The 21,416-nt window shown below is 31.8% G+C and overlaps 1 protein-coding gene across 4 annotated transcripts in view; it reads left to right on the top strand.

Moving 5' to 3' along the window:
• The window catches only part of LOC149735791 (multiple PDZ domain protein-like), a 29,462-nt gene that overhangs the window by 2,806 nt on the left and 5,240 nt on the right, over window positions 1–21,416 (top strand). For 2 of the 4 annotated variants that reach the window (XM_089878230.1, XM_089878234.1), the window contains exons 6-39: window positions 333–586; window positions 884–1,011; window positions 1,425–1,532; window positions 1,749–1,855; window positions 2,184–2,303; window positions 2,481–2,547; window positions 3,019–3,098; window positions 3,416–3,510; window positions 3,969–4,225; window positions 4,532–4,629; window positions 6,214–6,346; window positions 6,745–6,842; window positions 7,116–7,277; window positions 7,609–7,699; window positions 8,038–8,120; window positions 8,376–8,718; window positions 9,106–9,169; window positions 9,499–9,611; window positions 9,789–9,941; window positions 10,430–10,628; window positions 10,936–11,087; window positions 11,471–11,537; window positions 11,737–11,851; window positions 12,064–12,144; window positions 12,450–12,563; window positions 13,645–13,695; window positions 14,708–14,747; window positions 15,374–15,479; window positions 16,291–16,476; window positions 16,837–17,027; window positions 17,347–17,498; window positions 18,583–18,664; window positions 20,412–20,596; window positions 20,935–21,122. In XM_089878230.1, the coding sequence (XP_089734356.1) occupies window positions 333–586; window positions 884–1,011; window positions 1,425–1,532; window positions 1,749–1,855; window positions 2,184–2,303; window positions 2,481–2,547; window positions 3,019–3,098; window positions 3,416–3,510; window positions 3,969–4,225; window positions 4,532–4,629; window positions 6,214–6,346; window positions 6,745–6,842; window positions 7,116–7,277; window positions 7,609–7,699; window positions 8,038–8,120; window positions 8,376–8,718; window positions 9,106–9,169; window positions 9,499–9,611; window positions 9,789–9,941; window positions 10,430–10,628; window positions 10,936–11,087; window positions 11,471–11,537; window positions 11,737–11,851; window positions 12,064–12,144; window positions 12,450–12,563; window positions 13,645–13,695; window positions 14,708–14,747; window positions 15,374–15,479; window positions 16,291–16,476; window positions 16,837–17,027; window positions 17,347–17,498; window positions 18,583–18,664; window positions 20,412–20,596; window positions 20,935–21,122 (4,463 nt within the window). The remainder of the gene's footprint in view (window positions 1–332; window positions 587–883; window positions 1,012–1,424; window positions 1,533–1,748; window positions 1,856–2,183; window positions 2,304–2,480; window positions 2,548–3,018; window positions 3,099–3,415; window positions 3,511–3,968; window positions 4,226–4,531; window positions 4,630–6,213; window positions 6,347–6,744; window positions 6,843–7,115; window positions 7,278–7,608; window positions 7,700–8,037; window positions 8,121–8,375; window positions 8,719–9,105; window positions 9,170–9,498; window positions 9,612–9,788; window positions 9,942–10,429; window positions 10,629–10,935; window positions 11,088–11,470; window positions 11,538–11,736; window positions 11,852–12,063; window positions 12,145–12,449; window positions 12,564–13,644; window positions 13,696–14,707; window positions 14,748–15,373; window positions 15,480–16,290; window positions 16,477–16,836; window positions 17,028–17,346; window positions 17,499–18,582; window positions 18,665–20,411; window positions 20,597–20,934; window positions 21,123–21,416) is intronic. The other 2 variants (XM_089878231.1, XM_089878233.1) reach the window with 2 other exon arrangements.

Here is a 21,416-nt window from a genome sequence, read left to right as displayed (position 1 = left end):
ATGTTTGTCCAGATATGGTTTAATATTACTAAACATGGTGTAAACATTGGCTGTGTTTTATACTATGTGTGAAAAGTAATTATCTTTAAGTCAATAATGATTTTTAAGCAAAAGCACAGAAATAAAAGTGTTTGGTGTTTTAAATAAGTAAATCGATTTTACCAACTATATAAACATTTTAAATTCATGTATAACTCAGGTATTTTATTCTGTATGAGTGAGTTTCCAAAACCAGGCTCACTAGAGACCTCACATTTAGTCCAGAGTTGGCGCATTACCCCAAAAGTTTAAACATTCGTTTAATAATTACAATTATGATGTCATACATACAGCCTCCGGACACAAAATGGACCGATGTGGAGACGATTGATCTTCGCAACGATGGAAGAGGACTTGGATTCGGGATTGTTGGAGGAAGATCAACTGGAGGAGTGGTGGTGAAGACTATTGTTCCTGGAGGAGCAGCTCATGAGGATGGGAGGTTGAAGTCCGGGGATCACATTCTCAGGATCGGGGAGGAGGACCTGATGAACATGGGGTCCGAGGAGGTGGCGCAGGTTCTGAGACAGTGTGGAGCTCATGTTAGGTAAACTGTTTATATGTTGTGTGTAACAAATATATAGGTCAGTTTTGCTTGTGGTTATATAACTGCTTTTCCATTTCTGTGGTTTATATACCTATATATGGGTAATATTTTCCTATCCAACTTTTTTATATTAAATTTATGCTATGGTAGAAATATGCGTATTTTTAAAATTTTTACCTTTATTGCTGATGTTCTGTGTTGTGTTATTTAGTAATCTGTAGTTAACACGCTTTTCGAAATTTTTTTAGTTTTTACCAAAATTGGTTATTTTTTTTACTTTCAATGATTTCACGACAGACTGATTGTGGCTCGAGGGCCTGTTGATGATGATGATGATGTAAATGATGATCTTCAGGATGATAAACAAGATGCAGGAGAAAGAGGATCTGTATCTTCTGAGGATGACTCACATTCTTCCTATTCAAGTGAGTAGTTTTACCAAATTTTAGTATTCAGTTTTATAAATATTTAACCAAAGGTATTTTTTATAATTGGTTGCCCAAGTTTTCCCAATGTATGTGTCAAAACCTATTGAAATAAAGTCTTGTTACTTTTAATGGATTTATACTAATAGCAAAATTTCATTTAATCTGAATCCTGTTTGGCTGTATGCACATGAAGCACATTTTTCTGTTTTATTTGTTTTGTTATTACACCACACATACATAAGTGTCAATACTATTTACACAGTACCTTTGTACTGCATTAATCTATAAACTTTAAAAACAAATATGTTTGAACCATTTCACACGACTGTACGACTAACTGCCCTTACCTAACCAGATCTGCTTTTAACATAGTTTGCTCCTATAAACGCATATATGTCCTTGTTACATAGGTAGCAGCCAAGAAGAAAATTCCCTCCCAGCTGACGCTCAAATATTTGATGTAGAACTAGTGAAGGATGCCAAGGGTCTTGGAATTACTATTGCTGGCTTCCTCCCAGGTATTATAGTTAACAAAAACATAAATTTAAAAAAGTCTTGCTTTTTTTTACAAAAAATACACAAATTAATACCAAAACTGTTTTTAATTTTTTCAATAAAATTTTTTTGAAAATGAGATTTTATTTGTATTTGCTTTATACAGATGCCCTGATTTCATTGGATTTCATTGAAGTAATAGTTTGTTTTTTTCATATTTTTATTTTCATAAACTACAGAAGACCAAAATCGCAACGGTACACCTGGTATATATGTGAAGGGGGTATCATCTGGTTCTGCAGCTGATATTGATGGTAGGATTCGTCCTGGGGACAAACTGATCGCTGTAAGTACTTTGGTGCATAACTATGCACAAAAGCTACTTTGTGCAACATTCAAAAATTCCAATTTGATCTGCAGAGTTAACTTAAAATACATTGCCACAATCACTAATACAGTTCTTTATGTGTAAATGACTATATAAGTAACTGCATTTAACAATGTCACCCTAGAATGTTCCATATATTTAACAACTATGAGTATAACTACTTTTTAGCAATGTCACCCCAGACTTTTCCCTATATTTAACAACTATGAGTGTACCTACATTTTAACAATGTCAACCCAGATTTTACAAAAAAGCAACAAAATTTAACAACTTTTTAACTTTCCAGGTTGATGGTAAAAGATTGGATGGAGATGATGTATCAAGCGATCAAGCTGTGGAAGTTTTACGATCAACTGGTGTGGTTGTACGACTCACTCTTGCAAGGACTACCAACAGAAACGAAACTGTAAGTAACTTGTGCAAATGGGTGTTTAAGTAATTTATAATTGTTTTTTTTAACGTTTGTTGAAATTTTAAAGGAATTTTTGATTATTTGGAGATTTTTATTGTAAACAACTTTTTTATATTTTTTTGTTTTATTTTTTTTAGATATTTTTTTAAATTGTTTTTTTTTTGTTTACAGCAAAATAAGTCACAACCTGTATCCCGACAAATTGTGAATGAAAGACTTCAGCAAGAAAAAGAGTTTGGTGAGTTATGTTTTACACCTCAATTGACATTGAGTATAACTGTGGCAGTGATAGTTAGACACACAATCCTGTGAAACAAACTTTGTTGCAATATTTACTGATTGACACAGTGCAAAAATTCCATGGTAGGCCTCCCTACCCTGCCACCCCATATTAGGCTAAAATAACAACAATACGTGTTCCCTTTTTACCACAGTATTGATCCAATTATACTTTTTTGTATTTGTGACCCCAAAACATGTTTTTTTTGCTGCCAGGAATATTATATTTGTAGTTTGACTCTTCGGGCAAGAATTTTGCTAATGACATTTTGACGTCCTATTTAGTAAGTCTTCACCAGGGTAAAATGGCACTCAATTTCACCCTTATGTGACCCCAATAAAAGGCCAAAACTCCTATCTCATATGTGAACGACATAAATAATGTCCCAAATCCCAGAGGTAATTATAAGGTTGTCAATTTTGTTCCCAGGTCAAGAGTTGAGTCCTGATGAAGAAGAAAGGATTAAACAGAAGTGGAGGGTGGTGATGGGACCTCAGTGTGATATTGTGGTAGATAGTGTGATATATGTATTTAGATATCGTAAAATAGAATCTATGATTATTTATTGTCGCAATTTTCGTTTTCAGTAGCGTCCAACCAGTGCAAAACAAATGCAAAATTATTTATGTCAAAAAAATTGTGTTTTTGTAGTTTGCTCCTAAAAATATTTATTTATTTTAAGGTTAAAGTTTTTTTATTGGTGTACCAAATACCAACTGATAACTAAAAAAATGGGGTAATTTTATTGCTACTGCCTAAAATGTAACTGTGTAGTAATTTTGTATTAACTTCTTGTACCAATGCCTCACCCATTTATCACTGTTAGATTGCTCAACTAAAGAAATACAATTACCTGAGTGGACTTGGTATAAGTTTGGAGGGCACAGTGGATGAGAATGAAATGCCACATCATTATATAAGGTAAGAAAAATAGAGATTTTTTATAATATTATAAAATATTAGAATGTTTTTGCCTAAAAATAGGAACCCATTTCATTCTGTTTGTTAAACTATATTTAGCAATTTCAGCATAAATTTTATGAAAAATTGCAACATTTTTAATTTAATCCGCTTTTTGTCTTGTTATAGTATTTTAGTTTTGGCCTACAGCAGCATACAATCATTTGTCTGGTATCTAAAAAATACGTAATAAAATTATGCAGATACCAAAAAAGTGAGAAAAGATGCAATGACCAAACACAAAATGACTGCCTAGTGGCTACATACCCACCCAGTGCTACCTGAAGCAATAATTTCATAATTATAAATTATTTTTAACTTGCAGCCCACGTAAGCATTAGAAAATACTTTAGCAAAAACCAAAAATGAAATAACTGCAAACAAAACCACCCTTACTTACCCTTCTAAATATACACCAGGTCCATTCTTCCTGAAGGGCCAGTTGGGCAGAGCAACAAGCTTGAAGCTGGTGACGAACTTCTTGAAGTAAACGGCAACCATTTACTTGGTTTAAGCCACGTAGAAGTGGTTGTCATCCTCAAGAAGCTTCCTCTTACAGTCCGTATGGTGTGTGCGAGACCTAAGGAGCATTGGACACGAGATCCTGCGAGGGATTCAGTCGTTTTCGAGGAGAAAGATGGAGATTTTTTGGAGATGAAAATGCCGCCAATAAACGGTTAGTGTTTTATTTGTGTTTTTTTTAATAAATTTTTAAAAATAAATGTTCAACTTCTGGCATTACTTGCAATGGTTTTAGTTTTTAAATCGGATTGTTAGAAAATGTGTCATATACATGTGTGTAGTAATGTTTGTGTCGAAACTATCCAGAAAATTTGCTTTTTTGCACCTGAATGTTAAATTTTAAATATCTTTCCACCCTTTATTAAAAAAAAATTCAAATTTATAACTAACTTGCTTAGGTTTCCAAGTGTTTTTAACAATTTCAGAATTAAATTAAAAATTCCAACATTTTTCCACCCAGACCCGATGAATATAATTCCTCCCGCTCATGAAAATGTTGATGATGATACATCATCTGACTCATCATTATCACAGGATTCTATCTCACAAATCCAGATGGTAAGTTTTCACAGAAAAAAAATTACAAAAGAAAAGAAAAAGGAAAAATATATAAATAAAAAAAATGAATTTTACAGAAAAAAAATTACAAAAGAGAAAAAAATAACTAAATAGAAAAAATAAATTTCACAGAAAAATAAAAAATTACAAAAGAAACTGCAAAAACAAGATTGAACCTCAATGTACATTCAAGAGCGTTTTAAATAAAGGATGAAATGATTTTTTGTAATACACCTAACTTGATATTTTTTGTGAAGCAGCCTATAGCAACTTAACAAGTAATATTGACATATGTGTAGTTTTAAAATTGTCGGGACTAAGTACCAGCTCACATAGTTTCAAACTAGACTTCATAACATTTCTTGATGAAGTCTTACTGTATAACAGGAAAACATTGGAAATATATTACAATTTTTCATACCAGATGAGCAGTTAAAAGGTTATTTACATTATGCCTGGTAGCAGAAGTAACAGAATAGTTTTAAAGGTTACTACTGCTTTTAAATCTTTTCTAGCTTTTCTAAACATAAGCCTGAAACAGTTTTTACCATGATGTAACACATGTTGTCCTATTCACATTTTATTACACAATTATTTTACAACAGAACTCCCCACCTGTGGGTGGAGCTGCAAATTACAAGTTTCTGAGTGATATTGTGCCATCATAAATTACTGGCACACCCATAATTAAACATCTGAAACTAGTTTTGTTAAATATACATGTTCTTTTACAGTTTGCATACATTTTATTGTATTATTTCAGTTACTTCAAATTGTATTTAAAAAAAAATTGTATTTTAATTTGCCTAAAAAAGTAAGGACTTTTTAATGTATTTTTTAGAAGTTTAATATTAAAAAATTTGTTTATACCTTTTTTTTCAATTTCCTACAAAAGTTCAACATATCCCATAAAATATTAAAATACCACTGACTTTTTCCAGCCATGGCGCAAATGAATTTTATTTTATGTTCTTTTAAATAATTAATCCCCTAGTTTGGGTTTTGTTCTCTTTAACAGTCAGTGGCATATTGATCGTTTGAAATGAGCTTTTCAGCTTCATTGAACTTGGCATATGTGCAGCAATTAGAAAAGTGAATTGCATCATAACACAGTGTGTAGGGAAAGTTAGAGTGAGATGGTATAGTTAGGAGAAACAGGAAACAGTTTTTTTGAGACAGGGTTAAAATTGTATTTTGTTTTCTAATGCCTGGTTAGATTTTAAAGGTAGAATTTGTCTGTAAAATTGTTGTAAATCTTACAGATTTTTTATGTGCTTTGTAATAACTGCAACATAAAAACTTATAAGTGTGCTCATAAATGAAACAACCTTTAAATTATATATATTTAAATTGTATTTTTGTGTGTGTTTAAAGGTTGAAAACAAAAATTAGCTTGTCGCTTCAATTAAAGAAAGGTGTGAAAATATCATTTTCCACAACTTAACCCCAGGGTGAATAATATTCCTTTTGAAACTGTACCCTATGCTTACAGGCTATAAATTAATAGAACTATAATTTTTACTTATGTCTATTCGCTATAACTTAATGTCTGTATTCCTATTATTGACTTCCCTTGTCTCATAGCACTTGCCTGAGATGCCACCAATGCAGAACCAAGTATATGAATCAGAGTTGCCGACCCCAGTCAACCAGTTCCATCCACAAAGTAGTGTTAGTGACAGCGATGAAACAGATGTGGAAACTTCCCCAAAAAATGGTGAACTATACCTTTATCTGGTGTAAACAACAGACAAAAATCAAGTCCAACCAATTGTATAATAACATTTTTTTTTAACTTAACTGGCATTGTCAGTCTCTCTTGTACTCTTATATGATTTTTTTATATTTTGATGTGTTTTTTTACATATAGTATTTTATGATATTTGATGTGTAGGCTTTTATAATTTTAGTGTATGGTTTATACCGAGAGAGAGGGCTACTATTTTTATAAGTCTTAAAACACACATGGTGTTTAAATTGAACTTTTTGCATCAAGTGGCCAATTCATTAGAACAACAGCACAACTTTGGCAAAAATGCATCAATTAGGAGCGATTTTTTCATTTCATTTAACACTTGTAATAAAAAATTTTATGTTTAATTTTTGTAATTTTAGAGCAAGAACAATTAAACAGTGCTTGGGAAGATGAAGTCACTGTTATTGAACTTGAAAAGGGTGATCGGGGTCTGGGGTTTAGTATCCTGGATTTTCAGGTTTGTTTTAAAAAATATCTTTTCTGTTTAATTTTTGATTTATATTTTTCAAATATTTCTATTTTAGCCCCAAAATATTACTTATTCACGAGAAATTGTCTGTTAGGCAGCCAAAATTAGTTTTATTTGTAAGTGCAAAAATTCTAATAATTTTTGACTGATATTGTGAATACTAAATATATTTATATATTTATCTTGCTTTTATTAAGATTAGAGGTATAATTTAAAAGCATATAATTTTTTTAAAATAAATACAAAATTTCTGAATTCCAGGACCCGTTACATGAAGACAAAACAGCAGTCCTTGTTCGGTCTTTAGTGGATGGGGGTATTGCGCAACAAGATGGCCGACTTGAACCTGGTGATCGACTTATATTCGTTAACGATAAATCGCTTCAGTTTGCTGACCTTGACCAGGCTGTCCGTGTTTTAAAGGTAGTGGGTTTAAGTTTGATAATTTTTTCATATCTTGAAGGTAACAAGCTGAATAAAAAAAAGGAAAATAATTTTTTTTTCTCTTTAGAAAGTTGAATCAGTTTGGTCATGCTATTTTAAGAGATTTAGTTTATTTTATAAATAAGATCCGAATTCGTTCCGAATAAATAATGAAACCAAAGTTTGGTTATTTTAAGCTCTATTTGCACAGGCGTTTTCTAAAAACAGACAATTTTTTCAGAAATTCTAATATTTTTGCCATAAATACACTTAACATAACCCAGTTCATATGTTCTGTTTAAAATGAAATCCTACATATTCCCATATTCAGGCTGTACCACAAGGTCGTGTATTGATTGGAGTAACTAAACCACGTCCAATGTTCAGAGTTCCACCAAGTTCTGACAGTGAAGATGCAGTAGGTTGGTGGAAAAATATCAATTTTCTATTGACTGTATGCAAAATGTCTGTTTTAATATAGGAAAGCAAGCAAAAAAAGTCTTACTTGGGCTGCACTAAAGTGAATATGCATAATATGAGTAAAATATACTGCATTTTAAAAAGTTTCTCTTGTGTTGGAACATGTGGTTTTTTTCCAGATTTTACTAAAATTTGAAAACATGCCGGTTTTCCCTAAATCCTAATTTAAGAATCAGAGAATATATTTATATTAAAAATATGTCATTAAAAACAGTATATATATGTTTATTTAATTTTTATATAGATCTTAATTTTGTGTTTTGTATTTTGTTTAACATAGAAGAAGAGGAAGTAAGAACACCCGTTCTTCCACGACCTCCATCAGTCAGATCGTCTTCCTCTTCATCATCTTCCACATCGCAGGTGAGGTTTTCAATTTATACAAATAAATAAATATCCTTAAGTTTGTTTTCTCAGATTTATTTTTTGTGTCGCAAGTTACCATTTCCAAAACAAACAAAATGAATATTTTTTGTTGATTATTAGTGTATTAGTTATTTGTTAATTACAATAGGTGACACTTGGTTTTAGAAAACCCCTTTCTAGGCATAATTTTTTAATCTATTCTATATTTTTAACGAAAGAGATCATTTTTTATTATTTTTTTTTATTTCCCAGGAAATGCAGCATTACCCCATGCCCTCTGACTCCCAGTATTCTGCCTCACCCGTTGAAATGGAAGTCAAACTACCGGGACCTCCACCCCCTCCACCCCATATTGAACCCAAGCCTCCAACCCCAGAATACGAACCCCCAACACCCCGCTACGAGCCCCCAACGCCTCGTTACGAGCCCCCAGCACACCATTTTGAGCCTCCGCAGCCCCAAATTGTTTCCGAACCCCTACAACAATCTTACGAACCCCCAATCCAGCGTTACGAGCCTCCGCAGCCCCAAACACCCCCTGAAAGCCCACCTGCTGCCCCCCATGTTATCCGCACTCAGTCAGGCAAATACACAGGTAATAAACTTCAAATTAATTATACAACCAGCAATTCAACCTAAATTTCAGAAAAACTGTTTAAACAGTTAAAATTTAAACTAATCAGTTATACAGTTAAGTTATATCAGTTTTACAGTAATTCAAACCAAAATTTGTTTTAAAATTAATTTAAGCCAAAAAATATTTCAAACCGTATGCAAAGGTATTAGTTTATCTCAAAAATTGTTTCAAAACCAATTGCACAGCTAGTAATTTAATTTTCATATTTTTTAATCACTTTTGATCTTTTGTATACAAAATTTTCCTACATTCATTTATCCAAAATTTGCATGCTTTTTTATAAATCTCATCATATGTGTTTTCATGCATGGTTTAGTTAACTTTTCTTTATTTATGTTGCCCCAGTTAAAGATTACAACAGACCTGCGCGTTTGTCTTCATCAGAAACCAACCCTGTCACCACTGCCAAGTATTTACTTTGTTTATTTTATATAATTTTATTTATTTATACCGGTTTGTCTTATAGTTTGTGGTAATTTTTGTTTAAAAAATTGCAGCATTATGGTTCTATATTTTGGTTTTAACACTAAGATTTTTGCATTTAAATATTTTTTTTAACCTAAACTTTTAACCAAATTTTTATTTATTTTTTTATTGTTTTTTTTTTAATTTATTTAAATTGTTTAATCTAACGCTTAAGTGTTTGCATTAGACTTCAAAGTCCCAATATAAAATCCCGTTTCTGTCAATATTTCTGCAAAATTTACCATTTCTTTTTCATGATATTTTCATCCCCAGTCAAAAGGTTGAAGTGAAGCAAGTCCAGATGTCAGGAATGACAGCTATAGCAGTGACAGCAAACACAATACAACGCAAGGAAGAACCTCAACAACCTATTATCAGGCAGCAAGGTAAAGTTTTCATGGATAAGTGTTTTAATTTATTATTTTTTTTATGCTGAAAAACGAGTTTAAAATAGTATTTATAGTGATTAATATATTTATTCAACTTTTAACTCATATTAATTTTAATAAAAAAAATTTTTTACACCTTTTTTATGGTATTCACTTTTACATTTTATTTTTCAGAGGTGTTCTCATCTGCTCCAGTGGTTCCCCCAAAACCAGTGGGTTATACTGCCCCCTCATGGCAGACAGCTGAACCCGAGAAACCGAAACCAAAACCTCCGATCGACGGGTTTGAACGAATTGTTCAAATGTCGAAAGGAAAATCAAGTTTAGGTATGTATTGTAGGGTATATGCGGTGTGGTAATGTCTAGATCATATAATTTTATTGTAATTTGGGTGTCTTGTGTTATACACCTTGTACCCGCTTACGTATTACCACATTTGTAACTTTGTAAGTAATTCTTTTGGTTGGTTGAGATTTTTTTACTTTTGACAAAGACACATACATCGTCAATGGTATTTATTTAGGCATTAGACCTGGTATTACTTCGCTAAGTAAAACCAAATATCCTGATCCCATTTTATACAAATAACAACGGTCTATTGAAATCGTTAAGATACAATTTATAATCCTTTTGTTCTTTGTTTACTATCAAATGGGATGAGAAAATAAATAAAAAACTGTCCTATCTTCCGCAACCCTACTATATTGTGCAAAAAAGAAGATGTAACACTGTAAATCATGTGTGGCAACATGTAGTTTAAGAACCACTCCTTTAGGAAGTTCATAATATCACCCTATATTCCAACCCCCACACAGGTATTACTGTCTCACCCGACAAGGAAGGCGACGGTTTAATTGTTCGTTCCGTTATCACTGGAGGCGCTGTTGCACGGGCAGGGGAGCCAAACATAGGGGACATGATTCGGCGTGTTAATAACGACTCAGCTACGGGATTAGGGGCCGCTCAAGCACGCTCGCTAATCCGGAACCATTCAGCTTACAGCGCAGATGTCAAGTAAAATTTTTTTAAGATTAAAATTTGGGGGAATATTATTTATTTTATATGGATTTTCCAAAATTATAATTTCTTGTTTACATAATTTGTTGATTTTTTGATATTTTTGTAGAAAAATTTAAAAAGAGAAACGTAAACTAATTTTTTTTGCCCATAATATCACTGTGACTGGTATAAATAAATAATAATATAAACAATGGTAACACGTTAAGGGAGGCCATGATAAACATAGAAATATAATCTAAGTAAACTACAAATATTTTATAAATTAATTGTTACCAGATTACTCACAAACTTTTGCTCCCAGGATCGCCTACATCCCTAAAAAATACATTGAGGCATTCAAACTTGGACTTCCTGTTCCGGAGGACTCAGATGTTGATGAAGATCGTCGGACACCGAAAACTCCATCAAGAGTTGATCATTTTGCGGCACTTAAATCTGTATTTGAAATGCAAAGTGAGTTTCTCGTCAGCATGTTTCAATGTTTACTTATTTATTTGCAATTTTGATTTGGTTTTCTGTTTTAGTTAGTGGGGTCATTGTCAGGGCCTGGGATTTAGTTCAGGCTTGTTTGAATTGGTCTTGATATTCTTTGTTTTTCTATTGTCTGCTTATGTATTAACACATTTGTAACTTTGTTGGTGATTTTTTTGTTTGGCTGACATTTTTGACCTAAATAAATATTTTACAAAAAACTGCACAACTTGTCAGGGACCGGAGAATAAGGCCAATTTGGCTGTTAGATTTGGTCTTGATATTCTTTGTTCTTTGAGATCTTTGCAGTCTGTTCTAAGATTATTAAAATTATTTGATTCCAATCATTTAATCTTCTAACACAGATGGACAGCAACCTCAAGACGCTTCAAAGTTTTATCTTGATTCCAGTTTGTGGGGTTCTACAAAGAGGCGAGTAATTTAAGTTTTGGGCTGTTATTATGTATGGTATTCTAACTGTCTATTACTACCTGTTATTCTGTATGAGTGTTTGTTACTTTGTATGTTTCTATTTGTTGTCATCTGTGCCGGTTACACCTTTCGTCTGGTGTACAATTGTTTCTTTACGACGATTTGTGTCTTTCATTAAATTTTAAATATTCTCTAACAGAGTTGACATACGTAGAGAAGCAGGTCAATCACTTGGCATCAGTATTGTTGGTGGGAAAAATATTAATGCAAACTCACAGCAACAAATATCACTGGATAATGGAGACCTTATTGATGTAGGTTCAGTTTTTTAATGTTTTTTTTTTGAAGAACATATTTATATTCTGTTGACGTAAAACTTTCACAGTTTTAGTTTGTATGTTTGAATTTATGAGGCTTCTTTAAATTTTTAGTAAATAAAACTTTTATAAAATTTTAATTTATTATTTTAAATTGTTGCCAAACACTTTTTTATATTGCTCTCTGTCTTATATTCACATTTGTTCAGGGAATCTTCATCAAAGAAATAATAGAAGGAAGTCCAGTAGATGTGAATGGTGAAATGAAACCGGGCGACAAAATTTTAAAAGTAAGATGTCTTACTATGTGTTTTATGAGTGAATGTGTTTGCTTAATAAAGTTATACAAAAACATTGTAATTTATATTTATATTATTGCATTTCATGATATTAAGGCATAGAAATACCTTGTAGATTAAAATTAGTTTAAAAAATTCTTAAATTTCTATCAAAAAAATATTTTAAAATTATTTTAAAAATGTATTTAATAAGTAATTTTTAAAAAATCTATAAATTAATTAAAAAGTTACCTAAAAAATAACCTAAAAATTATATAATACATGGTGTAAAAATATTTTTTTAACTTTATTTCTAGGTTGATGGGGTTGATTTAAGTAACGCAACACACGAGGGAGCAGTGGAGGCAATATTAAAAGCGGGCGTGCACGTTGTCTTTCATGTTCAAACGTTTGTCGGGCATCCAAAACAGGTAGGCATCGTGCATGGGGTGCGTTTTGCCTGGTGTGAACCGAATGCAACAAACGTGCATAAGTCCATCCATTAACAACATGTCAGGCTATTTGGGAATGGAAACTTAACTCTTACTTAAGTGTTTTAAGCAACAGATTTGAAAGTGTAAAAAAGATTTAAAGTTATCTAAAAAGAAATAAAGTTATATAAAATTTTAAATTATGTAACGAAGATTTGAAATTAAGTAAAATTAAAAAAAAAACATTTTTGCTTTTGATAGGGGACTAAATATTTTTCTACATCTTAAACAGTTTAATATGGCTGGAATATGTCTATAACAGTGGCAATATATCACTGGACACTGGCCCATTGCATTATTTTAAATCAATTTTAAAACCATACGAAAAAAAGAAAAGAAAAGCTAGAGGGTTATAAAAAATATTAGGTTCGAAACTTCAACATTGCATGCATTTCTTGTGTGTTATTTTAAGACCATTTCAGGTTATACAAACATTAAAACATTTTTCAAAAATGTCTAATACTATTACTAATATTTTATATCCATGTTGTTTTAAAGTGGTGTGAATATGTTTGCTGTTGCTTTTGCTTAGCTGCAAAAATCAGTCAAAATCTAATGATTTTTAACTTGATTGTTTGAAAATAGTTTGAAAATTTATATTTAGCTTTAAAGTTGGTCATCTAGCAAGCTAGCTGTACCATCTACTTATTTTGGCAATAGGTTGAAACTAGTTAAAGCAAACTAGAAAAAATCTTTAAATTGATTTAACTATACCAATAAATTCCTGCAATTTATCTGTCTAATTCAAATAGTTCTGCCTATTTACCTGTTTTGTTAGTGTGTAGTAATACATAATACCCTTTTGCCAATTTAAAGTAATGTATTGCAAAATAAGCCAACTTTGACCTAAATCCAAGTCCGTGGCATATCTTTCTGTAGGAGCTCACCTATATAGAATAAAATACGAAAAATAGGTCCAGAACCTCTAGCTTTTTACCTATAAGACCACCATATAGATAGAGCAAGTTATGCCTGTTGAAATTCTTTTAATATTTTAACATGCAACTGATTTTGGTGTCAGATAATCCTTAACAGCAAAAGCTGTACTCACTTTACTGGTGGAAAACTCATGGTGAGCATTGTCACGCGTTTTGCATGCTCTTTGCTGTCATCGTGTGCTGTTCTCCCCACTAACTGCATGTTTTATCGCATTTCTATGTTCTTAACCTCATTTCCATAAATATGTGTAATACCAACTTCATGTTTCAAATATTTCATAAACATATTTTGACTTACATTATATATTAATGGGTAATATCTGCAGTATCTAATATGATTTAGATTCCCACATATTTTGCTAAGTTATTCTATTAAACAGTTTAACTGTATTTGCATAAAATCCAAAATCAAAGCAATAGCACTAGTAAAAAACATTCTTAGTTTAAAGTAACGCGTACTGCACAAAATAAACCTTATTAAAATTATTGTCTGTATACCCATACATTACTATTCATATTCAAGAGCTCTAACATTAGAACTGAATAAAAATTAATCATACATATAATAAAATATAAACCAAAGTTTTTAACCTCACAGGCTTAAAGCTGCGTTCACTTTATTTTACTTATATGTTACATGTACCATGAGTTACACTTTAACTTATGTTTGACTTAAACTGTGCTGTTTTAATTATGTGTTAGTAGTTTTGGTGAAAACTGAATATTATGCATGTGTTTTGAGGTGGTATTCCATGCACTTTTTGACTTATTGGTTTGTTATGCCTTTTCCAGTGGTTTTCAGTGATATTATACTGATAACAGTACAAGGCATTGGAATTCAGAGAATCTTACAACTGTCTATTTGTTGTGTTTATAGCAGATATTTTTAGTTATTTATTTTTTAACAGAATTCAAGGCATTGTATTACAGTTGTTTAAATTATGGTGTTTATATTATTTAGGTAAATAAAAAAATGTAAGACATATTTAAAATACACATCTTACAAGTTGCAGAGTAGCATATTTGGAAATGGGGAATTTGTGTTGAAAACCACTGGCTTATTTTGTAGTGAGGCTTCTTAGAATGCACGAAAGCTGCACCGAACAGAGTTAAATTATATATTTTATGACTTCTATTTATCTGTAGGAACCTCCCCCACCCCAGCCAGAAGAAGAGTCAGAAATTGGTAAGTTTAATCTCAATTGAATAATTTATGTAAAGTAATACTGAAAATCAACAGAATGAAAAAACAAGCGCATTAGAAGTGAAACGATTTCCAATTTTTTATGCTTAATGCGTTATTTTAATTTGACATTCTTTAACATTTTAGCTGTGCTGACTTGAATATGTACATAAAACATATGCCAATTTACATGAATAATGTGTGAAAATAAAACTCAGTTTAATCTACAAAAAAAATGTCAATTACATACAATGTTGTATATTATGTAGTAAAAGACTATATGTATAATTGTGTTGTATAATTGTGTTGGTAATATGTTATTTAGGACCAATATATTGCTTTATGTGCATGTTATGCACAAACTGCGGCATTTGATTTTAGCTTTCAAGCAACATTAGTTAATCCTAATTGAGCTGTTTTAGCCACACATGCTGTAGGATTGATGAGTTTTAATGAGATTACTAACATGGCTGTGAGGCATTTATGCAAGCGTGACTACAGCTCACTTTGGGACTACTTACAGCTATTACTGTTGGTTGGCCAGCTATAAACAGCGCTGTTACGACTGTTTAAAAATGTTGCAACAACGTTTTTTTGAAACATGAACTATTATTCTGCATTGCTAACAGTGAAAGCAGAGCGGAAATATGGACATTTACCCGGAGAAATTCACGTCGTGGAAATGGTAAAAGGCCCTGCTGGTGTTGGATTAAGCTTAGCTGGGAATAAAGACAGGTAAGACAACTTAATTGTTATGCAGTGTTGTTATAATTCTGTGTTATTTTGGGATTTTTCTGGTCTAGATTTTTTTCTATTTGGGATTTTTAGTCTGTTGTTTTAGCTGTATGGATAGTGACTATTGTAGTGGACCAAATTTATTTGATCTTGTGATTGAATGAATCATGTTTTTTGTTTGTAAGCTGTTGAATAGGTGTTCATATATCACAGACAGCCTAACTAAGTCATAATAAAATGGTTTTAAAGTATGCTAAGTGAATAATATTGCCTGAAGGTAATGAACAGATGCTTGTATAAACAACCATGAAATGATTTAAATCAATATTTACACAATGCAAGTTTGAATGTAAAACAACAAACTATATTGTCATTATTGTTAAAAATTTTAATGTTAAAGACATACTGTATCTCACTATTATATTCATTTTTTTATGTAAAGAACAAATTGTATCTCAGTAACTTTAAACAAACTTGTATTGTAAAAGAAAGATTGTATCAAACTACTATTAGGTTTTTAAAGAAAAATTCAATTATATATGTGTACATGTTTTTAAAACTACAAATGCAAAACAAAACTACATCACAATAAAACAAAACTACAAATGTATCACAATTTTGTTAAGTTTGGAAATACCAATAAAACTACCAAATTTTAACACTTTACCCTTTTACCCTTAGGTCCCAACTACAAATGCAAAACAAAACTACATCACAATAAAACAAAACTACAAATGTATCACAATTTTGTTAAGTTTGGAAATACCAATAAAACTACCCCCTTTTTAACTCTTTACCCTTTTACCCTTAGGTCCCAACAACAGATATTTGTGGTTGGGGTTAACCCCAATGGAGCAGCGGGTAAAGATGGGCGTGTCAAAGTGGGCGACCAACTACTGGAGATCAACCACGTTCCTTTGAACCAACGTAACAACCACGAACTTGCGTCGAATGTGATTAAGAATGCAAAATCGAAACTTCTATTTGTGATCAATAGGTAGGAGTAATATAGTGTATGTAATGTTTTAAAGTTTAAATTATACCAGGAAATTAATATGGATTGTGATATTTTTGTAGCAGGTACTTAAACTAATACTTGAATATTAATTAGTAGCGGTTCAACATTAGCAAACTATAAAACTTTTAGAAAAAGCCCAATATGTTAAAAATAATAATTAAATTGAATCTATATATATTGTTTTTTTTACAAAATTTTATGTTGTTGTTTTTTGTTCAATTATATATATTTGTATATATTCATTTAACCAGTTTCAATTATTTTCTTATTTCTGCACACCTGTGTGATAACCCGACAGCGCCCATGAGGTCTTTCTAAATTACTTCAAAAACTCCACAGACAGCAGAAGGAAGCACGAGCTGATAAACCTCTAAAGAAAACTCCTTCAGTAGAATCCTCATCCCATAGGAGGCAGAGCTCTGATATCCCCGCTGAGAAATCCCCTCCTCCTCCCAAACGCTCCAGCTCTGGAGGACGACAGAGCCCATTTTCTGACGTCAGAGTTATCAAGCTCGTAAAGGATTTCCAAGGTATTTAAAAATTAGGTTTAATGCTTGGAGAGAAAAAATTATCACTCTGAATTTGTTAAGTAACTTATATTTATTGTTGTCATGGGGCTGTATAAGATTTAAATGAGAAACAAATGTAAGCAATGACTAATAAAAGGCATAGTTTTCCTTTTGCTTTTTATTCCAAGACTTTTTGAATTATAGCACCCTTGGTGTTAAGATAATTAGCCAACTCTAGCAAAATCTCATCTCCCATGGCATGACACGCTACAGGACCTCACATATATTAAATAGAACTATCTGTCTACCAAAGAAAAACTATAGTCATATTCTTTCACAGGATTAGGCTTTGCGATCTCTGAAACCCCTACTGGTATAGTGGTTCAATCCATTGCACCAGGTGGTACAGCAGATAGAGATGGTAGATTGGTGAGAGGAGATCATATACTTGCTGTGGATGATCAGTCTGTTAGTGGAGTCTCTTATGAAACGGTAAGCTGGCAAAAAAATCCTAAAAATAACCAAAAAAAAATAATTTTGTGTAAAAAATGATTTAGCGTACAGTTACATAGTACTGTCGTCTATCGTTACTGCATTTTGTTAGTGCAGATAAAATAGAATATAAAAGGGAAGCTTGAAGTATTGTAGGTAATACATGTATACGTTGTGTTTAGGTTATACAGTAACATAGTACTGTAGTGCTGTCATAACTACATTTTGTAAGTGCAGATAAAAAGAATATGTTTTACATATAACGTTAAAAGTTTTTATTGTACACTTGCACAAATCAAATATTTGTCATACTGTTGGGTAATACTATCATGCAGCATTTTGTAAATGCAAATGGAAAAGAATATGTTTTTCATATAAACTGTAACATTGTATTGTATATTAGAACAAACATGTATTTGTCATACGATTACATAGTACTGCCATGACTACATACTTACAGAATGAAAAAGAATTAGTTTTACATCCAGTTTGACACACATTTTCTGTGTTTTTGTTCATTCCTTGCAGTATACAGATTTGCATTTATATATGACTGAATTGTAATGGTTAGGTGTATGTTTTTTTATATCACATAAAATATACCGATATTTTATTTGTTTACATAACCTATAAAACAACTATGCATGAAATCAGATAGGTAAAAATAACAGGAAGAAAAATAAAAACAAACCATAGTAACTGTACCAACAAAGCGTAAAACTGAACATTGTCTATACCAGTGTTTGAGAGTGACTGCAATTTCGTTTCTGTTTAGTTTCTGTCTATTTACTGTTTTTATTTACATTAAAAATTATTTTACTTATTTAATTTCATGCATTTTCAGGTTAGAAAAAATTAGCACAAAGTTAAAATCGTTTTTGCATTTATGCACTTACAGGTTAAGACAAATTAGTAACGAAAAAATTGTCCAAAGATAAAATTGTTTAAAACGCAAATTTCAAGAACGGAGTGACATTGTTTAATTCAATTTAATAAATTCTTTGTAAATTTACCAAATCCATGGTAGAGTTAATTTGTAAAGGATTTGTATTTCATTAAATATTCATGAAGTATTTCTACACAGGCGATCTCCATATTAAAGCAGTCAAGGGGAACAGTTAAACTTACTGTGGCATCTGGTCCAGTCAAGTCTTCTGCTTCATCAGGTAAAATTGTTTTTGGTAGTTAGCGCAGAAAGATATTTTCTGTCAAAAATTTTGTTTGTTAAAAATTTGCTAAGTATTAAATTATTTTTTTTATTTTAGGGCTAATTTTTTTTTTTAAAGAAAAACAACCCTTTTGTTAGTATCTATTTTGTATTCAAAACTGTAAAAAAAAGGAATGTTACTTGTTGGATATACAAAATAACATATCTAGCAATTATCCGTTTTCAAATCTTTATTTTTATATTTTCTAACGTGGTTAAGTACATGTACTAATTTTTGTATTAATTAACCTATATGTGACTTCTATTTTGATCTTTCTAATGTTTAAACTGCATTAAGATTTTGTTAAGAAATTATGTTTGAAATCTTAATATGTATTTCTCATAAGTGAGTGCTTATAAGAGAATAGTTAATCTGTCATTATACAAACATTAGTATAAGCATAACAACCTCACATGCAGAGTTAGAATAACATTAGCATGGTAATATGTTTGTTGTTAGTGTAGCATTTAAACAATATGACAGCTCATAGTATGTATTTTTCACAGTACAACGTTGTATGTTGCAAAGTTTTTACAGTTATAGTTGTAAACATAATGCTTATGTCACTTTAACTATGTAAAAATAGCCCTAATGCTATTTTATATAATCAGAATGCAACTACTTATAAGTTGCTGCATTTTCCATACCTTACCCCTACCGAAAGTTGCACAGGCTTACCTACAAAGCAGTTTTCTTGAGTTAGAAACATCTAAACGAATAGCAAAGCTTAGCAAACAGCCAGCCAACAATATTAAGACATGTGCAAATAATCTCACATTCCAAATCAGTGACTTGTGTGCTAGTTTTAGCAGACTACATCAATCTTTTGTTCAAGGTTGTTACTGTGCAAATAAGGGTGTGGGGCCTGCCTAGTGTCGTATTAGTACAAACTTTTAGTATTGACACAGCATATTTCAGCTTTCACATCATGGGTTCTAGCGCTTGTAAGAAAGTTAATGTTTGCTTAGGAGACATTAGTTATTAGATTGCCAGGTGTCTGCTTGCTTGTAAACTGATGTTCTTTTGAGTCTTTGTAGTTACAGGTGCAGTGTAGAAAGTGGTGGTTTTGTGGTGTAATTAACATTAAAATTAAAGTTTGTACTTTTAAACTTTTAAGGAGTCAGATTTTTTCAAGGAGTTTTCTAGCTAACTTTAAAAGAAGTAAAGTTACAATAGTTGCAAAAATGACATTACAAAATTTCGAGTTCTGTATTTTTTATTCTATGTTGAAAAATTTAGACTGTCACCCTAGTTCTTTATGGCCTGACCATGTCCGAGCATAAACCTCTGCTAAGCAAGCAAATGCAAGTTTCAATGATAAACGAAGTCAGCAGCTCCAGCTCAAGCACCAGCACATCAGTAAAGGTGGTTCGCAGAAGTGTTGCCACTGCAAAGTCAGAACGCGAGTTGCGTTACCGCCCCAAGTCCATGTCCATGCTCACACACTCCCAGTATTCAAAGGCCGAAGCTTTGAAATCGAGCAGTTTAGAGAACGTAGAATGGAAAGAAGTTTCTAGAAGCTCTAAGACAAAGTCCTGGACGTTGTCAACAACGTCCTCCATTAATCTTGGCGAAATACTCAGTAAAGAATCGAGTATTTCCTCAAAAACTCTCGAAACAAGCGTTGTTCCTTCTCTTTCTACCTCATCTGACCCCAAACCTTTAAAAATCCTTGAAATTGAAGACAGTGATCTTCTTTCTTCAGATGCCTCTTCTGTTACATCCTCCGGACACAGATTATCCACGATGTCCCCGACCCTGGATAGCGGGAGTGAGAACTCTGACCCACTTACGTGCCCGATTATTCCAGGCAGGGAAACAACCATAGAAATCAACAAAGGGAAGGCTGGACTTGGAGTGAGCATTGTGGGAGGATCTGACAGTTTGTTGGTAGGTTATTTTTAAGATTTTGTAAGTATTTTTTTTGTGAAAATAGTTATGCTCATTTTATTGTGTCAACTTTCTATTGTTTGGATAGCTGTACAGTATAGTGTTTATTGTTGGTATTTAAATTGTTTAAAAAGCAGTTTTATCTTTGGGTTGGTAAGAGGTGTAATCTTAAATGTTTAAGTGTTTTCCTAAATTTTGATAAAAAAATTTACAATAACTTTTTTCAGTACTGACTTGCTTAATTAATGTATATAGTTTGTAATTTATCTCCACAATTTTGCATAAAAATTACAATTTTTTTCAATAACATTTTTAAACTTAAAAAAAAAACTCTCCAGGATGCAGTGTTGGTGCACACAGTGTATGAACAAGGAGCTGCTGCAAAAGACGGAAGGTTATGGCCAGGTGACAGGATCTTAACAGTGAACAATCACAGTTTGCGTCATGCCACACATGACGAGGCAATCGAAGTATTGCGCAATACCCCGGGGAAGGTCCACCTTACTATCCTACGTGATGAAAACAGGTGAAAAAAAATTTGTTGATTTTTTAAAACAAATCGAGAAAATTTCCTCTTTGCTGTTTTTGGAAAATATGTTGAAATAAAAAAAGTATTTTTCTTGTTTTATTTCGGTGGAAAAAAAATATGTCTTTGAAAAATATTTCTGTGCATTGTTTGTTGTGTATTTCTTGGCAAAACCTATTAATTGTTTTATTTCATTAATTTAAAATTGTGTTATTTTATTAATTCAACATGTACATGATTGTAAAGTTTCGGTGTGTAAAATAATAATAAAGTGTAAAACGTTTTGGATTTCAA

Source organism: Ciona robusta, chromosome 5, assembly GCF_009617815.1.
Source record: "Ciona robusta chromosome 5, ASM961781v2".
Classification (NCBI taxonomy): domain Eukaryota; kingdom Metazoa; phylum Chordata; class Ascidiacea; order Phlebobranchia; family Cionidae; genus Ciona; species Ciona robusta.
This window is presented reverse-complemented; position numbering and strand designations above follow the sequence as displayed.